The sequence below is a fragment of the Danio aesculapii genome, chromosome 17 (assembly GCF_903798145.1).
Source record: "Danio aesculapii chromosome 17, fDanAes4.1, whole genome shotgun sequence".
NCBI classification, from domain to species: domain Eukaryota; kingdom Metazoa; phylum Chordata; class Actinopteri; order Cypriniformes; family Danionidae; genus Danio; species Danio aesculapii.
The window spans coordinates 11769312-11781261 of record NC_079451.1 but is presented as its reverse complement, the minus strand read 5'-3'; the positions used below and the strand labels follow the sequence as shown (position 1 = coordinate 11781261).

The 11950-nt window shown below is 36.1% G+C and overlaps 2 protein-coding genes across 2 annotated transcripts in view; one reads left to right on the top strand and one right to left on the bottom strand.

Annotated features, from left to right (window-relative positions):
- Nucleotides 1–353: 353 nt before the first annotated feature.
- On the top strand, nucleotides 354–5416 carry nrbf2a (nuclear receptor binding factor 2a). The gene is made up of 4 exons (XM_056477479.1): nucleotides 354–463; nucleotides 1866–1950; nucleotides 2067–2107; nucleotides 4829–5416. The coding sequence occupies exons 1-4, from the start codon at nucleotides 434–436 to the stop codon at nucleotides 5234–5236; spliced, it is 564 nt and encodes a 187-aa protein (XP_056333454.1). The 5' UTR covers nucleotides 354–433; the 3' UTR covers nucleotides 5237–5416.
- A 3198-nt stretch (nucleotides 5417–8614) lies between these two features.
- jmjd1ca (jumonji domain containing 1Ca) overlaps nucleotides 8615–11950 on the bottom strand; it is a 157196-nt gene continuing 153860 nt past the window's right edge. Inside the window, exon 29 of the mRNA XM_056477224.1 lies at nucleotides 8615–9489. Coding sequence (XP_056333199.1) covers nucleotides 9388–9489 — 102 coding nt within the window. The 3' untranslated portion in view covers nucleotides 8615–9387. The remainder of the gene's footprint in view (nucleotides 9490–11950) is intronic.

Genomic DNA, 11950 nt, shown 5'->3' with positions numbered 1-11950 from the left:
TGTCAAACACTTATATCGACTTAGGATTAACGTTTTTTTTGTAAATAAAAGCTGCTGCTGTTGAGATACTCTGCTCTCTTCCCTCTAAAATAGATTCAAAAGTGAATTAAAGTACAAATATCATAAATATAGCTATAGTTTAGTGAATCAAAGTAATGGTGAATTTGTGGTTACTTTGGTTTAACTATATTGACCATGTTTTTTGTTGTTTGTTTTTATTATGGTATATTGATGTGACGCAGTGTGTTGACCAGCAGATGCCGTCATACACTGTGGATTCAGACTTGCACGCTCTCCAACACGTGTCACTTCACTACAAACAAACACGACGCTCGTGAAGTTGCGCAAGGTGTTCAGGCATGTGGTAAATCTCCTGAGTTAAAATAAAGAAGTCGCCGCTGTGAAAACGGTTATACTGCTGGCTAAAATAGAAATGGAGATAATTGACAGCCCTCTAAATCGTGTAAGTGATATCTTGACTAGCATAAAATGTCATAAAATGTTCTGTCAACTTGTAGCTAACGTTACTAAAAATAAATACGTTACGCGTTTTATGTTGTGGCTTTACGTATATAAATATGTTGAGCATGTTGTGTTTAACGTAATTAACACGTTAATTTGTCACTTAAAACTGTTTAATTAAACCCTCGGGTCAGTCCTTTATTTAATTCAAATAAGATTTATGTACCTATACTGAAGCTATATTTATATAAATAACTATAACTTTTTGTACTATTTGAGTAAAAGGTAACTCAGAAAACAGCATAATACTAAAAATGTTCTATTAATTTAAAATGAAAAAAGAAAATATGTGAAATGAGAACTAAGTCACACTTTTTATAGAGCTGGTACTGAACGTACACAGGGCCAAATGTATAAAGTTTTGAAGAGATATAACTGGTTTAACTTAATAACGTGTAAAAATAATACTTAAACTTGTACATTAATATATTTATCTAATAATCAACGTACAGTGATTGGATTTATAACCCTTTTGGCACGTAGATTGATTTTACTAAATTGGAAACGAAAAAATCCTCCACATATGTAAAAGCTATCATTTGTACTGATGTAAAAAACAGGGTGACAATGGATATCTTAATAGACTCCCTGATACATGTAATATCCACAATTGTATCTGGGTTGGAGTGTATTGTCTGTTGTGGTAAAGTTGGTTTTATATTCACACATTTGGACCTTCTCCTTAATAATAAAATTCCGGAAAAGTGTTTTTTACAAACTCTAAATAGTGAAATCATATTAGCAGCCAATGACTATCAAAGCTTAACTTTGGTCACAGTCAAATAAATAATCCTAATCTTGTTTTGAAGTCACACTTTCATGCGATTTCAGATTGAATATTCAAATACCATGGTAAACAATATAGTGAGTGTGTCAGAAGTTGTCACTGAATGAAAGTGCGAATATAAAACCAACTTTACCTCAATGTATTTTCTCTTGCATTCAAATAATACCACATACTGTTTTGGGTTCAGTTTTTTCTCATTGTATTAAGACGTTAACATAAAAAATTAGGAATATATTTATATATAGTTAGATAGTTCATCCAAACCGGACAATTCTATCAGATTTACTCACCCTTCACTTGATAATTTGCAGAATGTTGCATGGAAACGGGTAACCATTGACTTCCATAGAATTTTTTCTCTTACTATGTGAGTCAATGGTTACCGGTTTCCAGCATTCTTCAAAATATCTTACTCGCTGTTTAACAGAAACGCAAACAGGTTTGGAAGCACTTGAGTGTAAGTAAATGCTGAGTAAATTGTCATTTTTGAGTGAACTATCTCTCCTGTTAGAAAGTTCTGTTTCTCTAGTATCCATGACCGTGATCTTTCCTACAGGCTCATCATTATGGCCGAAAGGCAGATCAGTTGGTGGTGAAGGGAAAATACGAGGAGGCGATTGAGTGCCATCACGAAGCAGCAGGTACAGGAATAAATCCTGCTTTATTCTCCCACCTCAAACCATCCACGCATAACTAGAGGTTGGAAAACACATTAAAAACAAAAGGAGTCACTGAATCTGTTTCTCTCTCTGCTCAGAGCTGTTGAAAGAAGCTTCATCAATGACACAGAGTCAACAGGTAAGACGTGTTTGAGACAGCAGGTGTGTCTCCATTCCAGTAGACTGCCATTTCTGTTGGTCTTATAGTCTAGACAACACTGTTCAAGAGTCTGGGGCTGTTTCTCAATATGCATTCTTCAGCGATCTTGTGTCCTTGTGTTCTCGTGTGACATCATCATCAACCGTCAAAGTTTTGTTCCAAAACTCAAGATGGCAAGAACCAAGGTCGCGTGAAAGTTCCCGGATGTGTTCTTGGTATCGAGGATGCATCTTGAGCGGAAAACTCACTCGAGAAGTCCCAGAAGTCATTGCGACTAAATAAGGGAGGTGGGAAGCGCAGCATTTTATATTGATTTATTATTAAAGTTCAGAGATATCACTTATTTACCTCAGGAGTTTCCCTAAATGAAACGGTAAAAGTAAACATTACCATGAAAATCTTAATAAAGGCATAAACACATTAAGGCTGTTTATTTGCTGAAATTCCTATTAAAATTTGTCTTGTTAGCATTGTGCAACGTATATTTTTAAGGTTTTTTGCATGTTACATATATATTAAAAAGGAGGACAACAATAAATCGTTGTATGAATGCTGTAATGTTTAAATAATTTTCTGTTAAAAACATGTAAAGGTCATGTGACCATCAGGAAGATCGCAGCATTTCATTTCTCACAGGACGCATTCTCTGTTCTCGCAGTCTCCCGAGTTCGTTTTTCTGAGGTAACCTGGCAAGACCGGTCTCCACAAGGACATGAGTCCAGTCTCCGTGTTCTTGGAATTGAGAAACAGCCTAGATGTCTGGAGACTGATGAGTTGATTCATGTGTGTTTGATTAGGAAGAGGCACAAAATATGTTATTAAATGTGTTTTTGAGTAGTTCAAGTATGAAAATAGTTGTATATATTACACAAATCTCTAAAGTAGGGCCTTCGGGCCAAAGTTGGCCTATTGTAACCTTTGACTTGGCCCACCATCCCAGCTGAGAGAAGATTGAGGTGAATGCCTTTAACACAGAGATCGTCATTTCTAATTTGATGTAACCTTTTTTGTTAGTATAATTGCTGAGCTACAAAAAAAGCAAACTGAAATAAAATGTTTCAATCAAATGTTGTAAAATTAATCTGATTATTAAAAATGTATATACTGTCACTTGACAGATAGAGGACTATACAGAAGCAAATGAAGGCAAAAACTAGTGTAATTCTGTTATAAAAGAGATTTTTACTGTTAATAAGTTCATTGTACAATGTAAAAAATAATGTATTAGTTAATATAAAGCAATATTTTCTAATCATATTTAAATAGTATTAAATAAATTAGGAATTTACCCATGGCGACTGTATTTACTTTCATCTCACTAGCCTCAATTAAGTTCGGCTTTTGGCCCTTCATAAGAAAAGGTTTGGACACCCCTGCTCTAAATAAACCTAGATGGAATCTGTAGAAATTTTACTCATATTTTCTCTGCTATTATTGGAATAAAATGGATTTGTGCATAGAAATATGTGTCAAATTTGTCCCAAGTTGAGATACTTAGTTGACATGTAGTGGAGAGATGTACTGGTCACATTGTTTTGGTTATTTTTGATGACCAAATTTAATAAGGCTGATCTCGAGATTTAGTTTTTATTATATTTTTGACCCTAATCACCTCCTGTAGTAATTGTTGTTTTATTTTTTCGCTGAAAAAACTAGTTTTATAATTATTAAATCAATGTTAATTTTCTTAAGAAGCAAAAGAACAAAAATTTAGCAGGTAGGTGAGTCAAATAAATTTTAATTATGTTAATAATAATATAAGTTGACATGGTGGCTCAGGAGCGTCACAGTGCGATTGCCTCACAGCAAGAAGGTCGCTGGTTTGAGCCCCGACTGGGTCAGTTGGCATTTCTGTGTGGAGTTTGCATGTTCTCCCCATGTTCGTGTGGGTCTCCTCCAGGTACCTCTGTCGAACACAAACCAGTAACCAATGATTTCGCTAGTATTTTTTTAACTCTCCTGTCAGTGGCTAGTGTTTTCAACATTTTTTAAAATATCATAATACCAAGTAAAACATAGGGCTTATGTGTACATTAATGCAGCTCTCCTGAATTCATGACTTATTCCAGAATTGCATTTTCCAAAACTTATGACTTGATATAAGCTCTTGTCTTGATATAAGTTGTGTTATTCAAAACTGTTTCATTAAAGTTGTTGTTTTGAAAAAATAATTAAAGGTTTACAAATTCCCTTTAAGGCAAGTCTTTACACTCAGCGGCCATCTTTGAAACGCCTCTCTGGCAGTATGCTCGGGAGTTCTTTTTGAATGAGGAAACTGCTTGCCAAGCTTACAATTACATTAGGAATCAACAACAAAATTAAACAACAACTGTGTCTTTAGTTTCATTTTTAAACATTTAAATCAAGCTAAATCTGCAGAAACTCATGTCTGGTCCAAGCCTCTCCCCCACAGAATTTTCAGCCTATAGTGTTCGATGATTGGCTCCTGTACTAGAGAGCTGGGCTTTATTCGCCATATTGACTGTTACACTTTCCCCATTCAAAACTATACGGATGACATGTCTTGTGTATTCTATAGTTTTTGAGGATTATCTCAGAGATGCAAAATATACCCACAGTTCCAGAATCACCTTTATACTGTACAAAATGTAAAACACCACACTTCAAAACATTTCCTGTGTACTTTTTAATCTACAACAAATGAGAAAGCAACACTGAGTGCTGTTGCGTTTTTGTCAGGTACGCCTGTCTTTGGAGCTCCAGAGAGACAGACACCTCCAGCAGCAGAGACTGATCCAGATGAGCTGCAGACAGACTCAACTCAGAGGAGAGCATCTGGTAAGACCCTCCTCCTCAGTCCTGGGCTGCAAGACCGCCAAAGATGACAAGACCCGGCTGGAGGAGCAGAGCACGGCCATCGCTGACTTGTGGAGGCTGGTGCTCGTCCTTCTCATAGACAACAAGAGCTTGCTGGAGGAAAACCAGCGGCTGAAGGCGGAGAATCAGGGTCTGACTCTGAGGAGTGACCCTTATGAGGAGATGCAGAGCCCCTCGGCTTCTCAAACTCAACCGGTTTCTTTGAGTTTGAGACTCTTGGAGGAGAGTCCTGACCTCCAGCAGCTAATGGACACAGCAGAGCATAGCTAGACCTGCAGCTACATTCACTATCGTGGAGGCCTGTTTTCATCGTGACATAAAAGCACATTTAATAAGGTAATTCTCTATTTCTATTATAAATACAGTGCTCAGCATAAATGAGTACACTTATCCATTTCTCAGTCAATATAGGTAATATATGTTGGTGCATTTGAACAAAACAAATTTATTAAACAGATATATTTATTAAAATAATAATTTAGTCACTGAACAACTTTAGAAATGACAAGAAAATACAATTGAATGCAAACCTACAAAATTTCAACAATTGTATGTATATTTAGTTTCTTTTGATATAGATTTTTATTTTTATTTAAAAATTTTCCCCAATATATAAATATACATTTGGGAAACACATGTTTGAAACACATCATAAGTTATGTTAGGTTAGCTACAGATTTGGCTTTAGTACTGACTAATCTAATGTACAGTATATGCACTAATATATTATTGTAAAGCATCCTATAGAAAATATAAATTAGAATAACTAGAATAGATGTGTGAGGGGTGAACTCATTTATGCTGAGCACTGTTTTGACGTTTTTGTAGAATTGTGATTTATTTATCAAAATTGTAGTTTATATTGTTTGTTTTTTGTTTTGTTTTTTTGCAGAATTTCATAGATATTTGGTCTCTCAAATCTAAGAATTTACAGTTTCAAGTTTATACAATTCCTATCTTTTTCTTAGGATTGTGAAGTTCTTGATGTTTATCTGCATTTTCACAGTTCTAAGAGAATCCTGACTTTAATAAATTGAGACTTTGTTTTAGATTGTGATGTTTAACCTTGATATTCTGAGAAGAAATGTCAGAATTGCAAGATATTAACTTGTTAGCACATGGGGGAAAAAGTAAGGAATGTGAGATAAAAGGTTGCAATGTTAGAAACAAGGATCCATACACTACAATGTCATTTATTATTTATTGAAGAACATGTCTGTGTTATTAGTCCCTTTTAGTCCCTTAAGAATATCAAATCTGTTTGTTTGATGGAAAAAAATGAAATATTGTGAAGTGTTACACAGGGATGTTTCTAATATTCCAGACATGGCAAAATTAACTTTTGAAAAGATGGGTTTTGGTATTACTTTTCCCTCAAATTATTTAAGTTGAAAAACTATTTCCAACATTAATAATAATAATAATAATAATAAAAATAATAATAATAGTAAATAATGTTTTTCACCAAATCAGCAAAAAAGAATGATTTGTGATAATGCACCACTGAAGACTAGTTAAGATGCTGAAAGTTCAGGTTTGCCAAGACAGGAATAAAATACTAAATTTAAAACCTCTTCAGATAAAAAAAAACAAAAAACATTACTTTGAATTTTAATTTTATTTGCAAATTTTTGCAGCCTTGTTGAGCATTAGAAACATAAAATAAAACATTTTGTCATTGTACTTCACTATGTGTACTAGTGCATCTGGAAAATATTCACAAAGCTTATCATTTTACACATTATGTTATGTTTACAGCCTTATTTCAAAATGTATTAAATTCATTATTTTTCTGAAAATTCTTCAAATAACACCCCATAATGTAAATGTGAATGAAGTTTGTTTAAAATCTTCGCAAATATAAAAAAAATAAAGTAAAAATCAGATGCACATACGTAAGTATTCATAGCCTATGCCATTCCACTCAAAATTGGTAAATATAATGCAGAAACTGAACCAAGGAGTCTAAGGAATTGTATGTAGACCTCTGAGACAGAATTTTATTGAGGCACAGATGACAGATCCACAGAACAACATTCTTCATTATCCATCAATGATTAAGTTTGGAATCAGCAGGACTCTTCCAGAGCAGGCTGCCTGGCCAAACTGAGCAATCAGGGGAGAAGAGCTTTAGTCAGGGAGGTGAGCAAGAACCTGTTGGTCATTCTAAAAGAGCTCCAGCATTTATCAGTGTAGAGTAGAACACAGGAGAACTTCTAGAAGAACAACTATCTTTGCAGCTCTCCATCATTAAAGGCTATATGGTAGAGTGGCCAAACTCCATGAAAGACCTAGAGTTTGCCAAAAAAGACCTGGCGACTCTCAGACTTAAGAAACTAAATTTTCTGGTCTGATGAAACTGAGATTAACTTTGTTTGGAGGCAATGCAGCACTGCTCATCATCTGGCCAATACCATCTCTGCAGTGATTATGGTGGAGGAGCATCAGCCCACAGCTGATGTTTTTCAGCAGCAGGGGCTGGAAGATTAGTTAGGATAAGGAAAAGATAAACGCAGCAGCAGCAGCAATGTTCAGACACATCCTTGATGTAAAACCTGCTGTGGAGTGCTCTGGACCTCAGACTGGGGCATTGGTTCATCTTTCAAAAGGACAGCGACCCCACGCACACAGCCAAAGAGTGGACACAGAACACCTCTGTGAATGTGCTGGAGTGGCCCAGCCAGAGCCCAGGGCTGAACCCGATTAAAAAATCTCTGGAGATATCTGAAAACGACTGCTCCCCATTCGACCTAAGGGAGTTTTAGAGGTTATGCTAAGAAGAAATTGAGAAATTTACCAAAAATAGTGGTTCAAGCTTGTAGCATCATACTAATAAGACTTATAATGGCTGCCAAAGGTGCTTCAGGGAAGTATTGATTTATTTGCTTGTTTTATATATATTTTTTATAAATTAACCAAGATTTGTGAATATATTTATAAAACAAATTTCTTTTACATTGTCTTTATTGGCTATGGTTTGTTAAAATTTGAGGAAAATAATGAATTTATTCCATTTTAGGCTGTGACATAAAATAAAAAAAAATGCAGGGAATACTTTTTGGATGCACTGTATATTGGGTCAAAGTCGTGAACGTATTGTTAATTCTTAAAAACCCCAAATTAAATACCCTAGATTCACTCTGGATTACATGATCATGAAGTTAAAAAAAACAAACTAACATACGAGTAAAATATGGATTTTAATGGTGTTTAATGAATTGATCTCTATTTTCAGTCAATTTATTGATGTTTTAGAACTGAGCAGACTATATTGAATTATGTTTACACCATAAGAATGTATGCGTAAATTAGGGGAGTCAAATGGGCTTTGCTGGTTCAGCCAATGTCAGAAATTTGTTGTTAATTTTGGTTTGTTTGGCACCCCCAGCACCCTCACTAATTTTGTAATATTTTCTACGCTTGTAACTGTTCACTATTCACTGACATTATTATGATGATTGTGATCAGGAAACCCCGTATTTGCTTTTGTGGTTTGTTTAAGAAGGGTCATATGGCATTAACACAACACAAGGGTAATTGTGACTTGTTCATAATTCTTGGGTGAATCTAGGAACATTACTGAACAACTTTTAATGCATTTAAATGGATATTATTGGAGCATGTAGTGTAAAGTATGAAAGACATCAATTATGATATTTCCATTTTTAATGGAAAATGTAAAACATCTCTTTAACTTCAATGTACATACAGTAGCAAACAACACATACAGCAAATAAAGCACACCATGTTATATAAAATCATAATTAATATATATATTTATATATGTATATTCTGCTATTTACATATTACATTTGAGCTGAAAATGTCACAATATCTTTGTTCAAACCAACACAGAATAAACGGGAATTGTTTGAATATTCTCCCTCTGTCTGCACAGTGAATATTTGCCAAACTGTAAATAATTTAATGTTGCTTTAACATAATAGAAGCTGTCAGTTTGGCAGCTGCTGAAGGGATGGAATGCTGCTGCGAATGTGTTCAATTCTCTCCAACCATCCAAAACACAGCGTGTCTGTTTGTTGGACACTTTCTGCAGTGCAAGAACTACAGATAAAGAACATGTCATAAATCATTACCGCCCTTGAGAAAACACATATTTGCCAGTGTCCTCCTTTCCAATAGTTTTCATGACCTTCTGCGTGTGCGGCGAGTGGAAGTGATGAGCTTTGAAGTTCATTGCACCTGTCTGGAGTGCACAGTGTTCTGCTTTCATCTCTATGTTTGCCATACCTCACTTCCTGTCCATGCTGTTCAAACAAAGAGAATGCTGTAACATCACACAGGAAGTCACAGAGCCTTGCAGAGCAGCCTATTTTGTTGGTCTCAAGTCTAAGAACAGCAGTTCCTTCCTGGCGGATCTTGGGATTGTGTTTATGTTTTTGGGAGGACGAGATGCATTGTCAGGACTCCTCCTGTTTCACCTTCCCTGTGATCTCCTCCTTTAGATGCTTCCTCAGTGTGGCCACAGCATCTTTCACAGAGTGATAGAAGATGTTCTTCACCTGAACAGTAGAGAAAGAAAAGAAATCAGATTTTAGCATCAATTCGTGTCCTGGACTGAAGTGTTTTTTCAGCATGTTTCAGCCTTTAAAAGAGCAATTCACTTTTTTGAAGACTCCTAAAGTTAAAGGGCACCTATGGTGAAACATCTACTTTTCAAGCTGTTTGGACAGAAATGTGTGTAAGTATTGGGGTGAAATAAACACACCCAGTCCTTTTTTTTCAAATTTAACAACATAAAAACTGTGGACCAATTGGAGCGGTTTTCAGATCGACCGCAACTTTACCTAGGAGTGCGGTCCCCCCGCCCACCAATATTGATTGACAGCTGTGTGCATTAACATGTCCAGTAGTCACGTGTATAATCATATCAACAAGAGAGGACGAGCGCAAAGCAGCCGGGAATAAAAGGTGTGTTTAGTTTGCTAGGATCATCAATCATCATAAAACGTGATCAAGAGTGAGTTTTACAAGTTTAAAATGTTTTAAAACAGAGCATGTGTGTAATGAATTACAGCGATTCACTTCAGATTCACTTAATCAGCACAGCCGCGTGTCAGAACAATTATAAAAGAAGACGCTTCTATCCCGGTTTGTGGACATTAAATCAGGTTTATTTTGTACATTAACATAACAGATATCCATACAACAGTGGAGATTACCAGTATCATGTCACATATGCGTGCAAAACGAGTGCAAAGCTTAATGCGCTGTCTCTCTCTCTCTCTGTGTGTGTGTGTCTGCTGTGCTATGTGTGAGTGTGTGTGTATGTGTCTGCGCTGTGTTTGTGTCCTCGCTGTGTGTGTGCGTGAACTTTGTAATGACATTGTGTGTGACTCATTGTTGCAACGCCACAAAAAATGCATCAAATACTGATTGTTAAAGTTCTTACTGTAGTATTTCTCACACACGTTACGTGAGATCTGCTTCCTGAGGCAGCCGAGGGCGGCGATTGCTGACAGGCTCGTGTGAACGGTGGGCGGGGAGGACTAGCCTTAAAGGGCCAGTACAAAAAAACAGCAAAAACTTTTCTCCAGCTATAATATAGCCACTTCAAACAGCTATAATAAATAATCTGATGGGTGTTTTGAGCTGAAACTTTACAGACACATTCTGGGGACACAAAAGACTTATATTAAATATGAAAAAAGGGGTAACCTATGTGCCCTTTAAACAAATGAATTTGGCCGTTTTTAATCCATTCAGCCGATCTCTGGGTCTGCCAGGAGCACTTTGAGCTTAGCTTACTTGAGATCATTGAATCAGGTTAGACCATTTTGATAAAAAAGTTTTGAGAATTTTCCTATTTAAAACTTCTGTAGTTACATCGTGAGATAAGACTGATCCAAAATGCAAAGTTATTTCCTAGGTTCTACGTTTCTAGATATGGCTAGGAACTATACTCACATTCTGGCATAATAATCAAGGACCTTTGCTGCTGTACCATGGCTGCAGCAGGCGCAATGATATAAAAAAAACTAAAATTGGCTAACCTTCATCAATATAACCAATATTATTATGGTGCGTTCACACCAGATGCAGCGTCAAGCGTGAGTGATTTACAAATTAAGTCAATGTAAAGACTGAAATTGACATCCTGCAGTGCTATTCACGCAAATGAGGCGGCGCAAATGACGTGATTTATGTGAATAAAATGACACAAATCGAATGTTTTGCATGTTTGACATGCTAAACACACACATCACACAAATGGAAAATCTGAACTTTAGCAAACATTTGCCCTGCATTAACCAATCAGGAGCTTGCTCTAGTGTGGGCTTCTATCACCAGGCAGACAAAAGCCCCGCCCATGACACAAATTTGCATCTATTGCAAACTGAATTTAATCCACGATTGAATGAGTAAACTCAAAATATTCACATGTCCATTTAAGAGCAAATAGTCTGATTTATTCGCGCATGTCTGGTATTCCAGTTCAAATGGATACAATTCAGTTCAGCACCAAAGTGTGTATGTTCTGTATTGTCTCTCACAAATGTCTCAATGGTTGCAAGGCATGCTCCCCTGTGCAAGCACGATGCATAGTGTCATCAATGTTGTTATTGACTCAAGATTTTCAGGTGCTGCGTAATATTATTGCCCCTACTGTAGACATGGTACGATAGCGAATTTCCTTTATATAAAAATAATTTTAAACCATGTTGAAAACCAGTAGCCATTGATGTCCAATTAGGAAGAAAAAAATACCAGTTTCCAACATTCTTCACTTTATCTTCTTTTGGGTGTGGAACAAGTGGAGGATGAGGATGACAATTTCCAGTTTTTGGTGAACTACCCCTTTAAGTCAGCATTAAGGATAAAGTGAAAATGCTGTGACACAGAACAATCAAAGTATTTGGTTGGTGTTATGTGGAGCATGACTTTCAGCCAATGTCTCTGGGGTTTCCAGCTTAACCACGTTCAAGGAGCCCCCTAAAGTCTACTTATTTTGCATGTTATCTT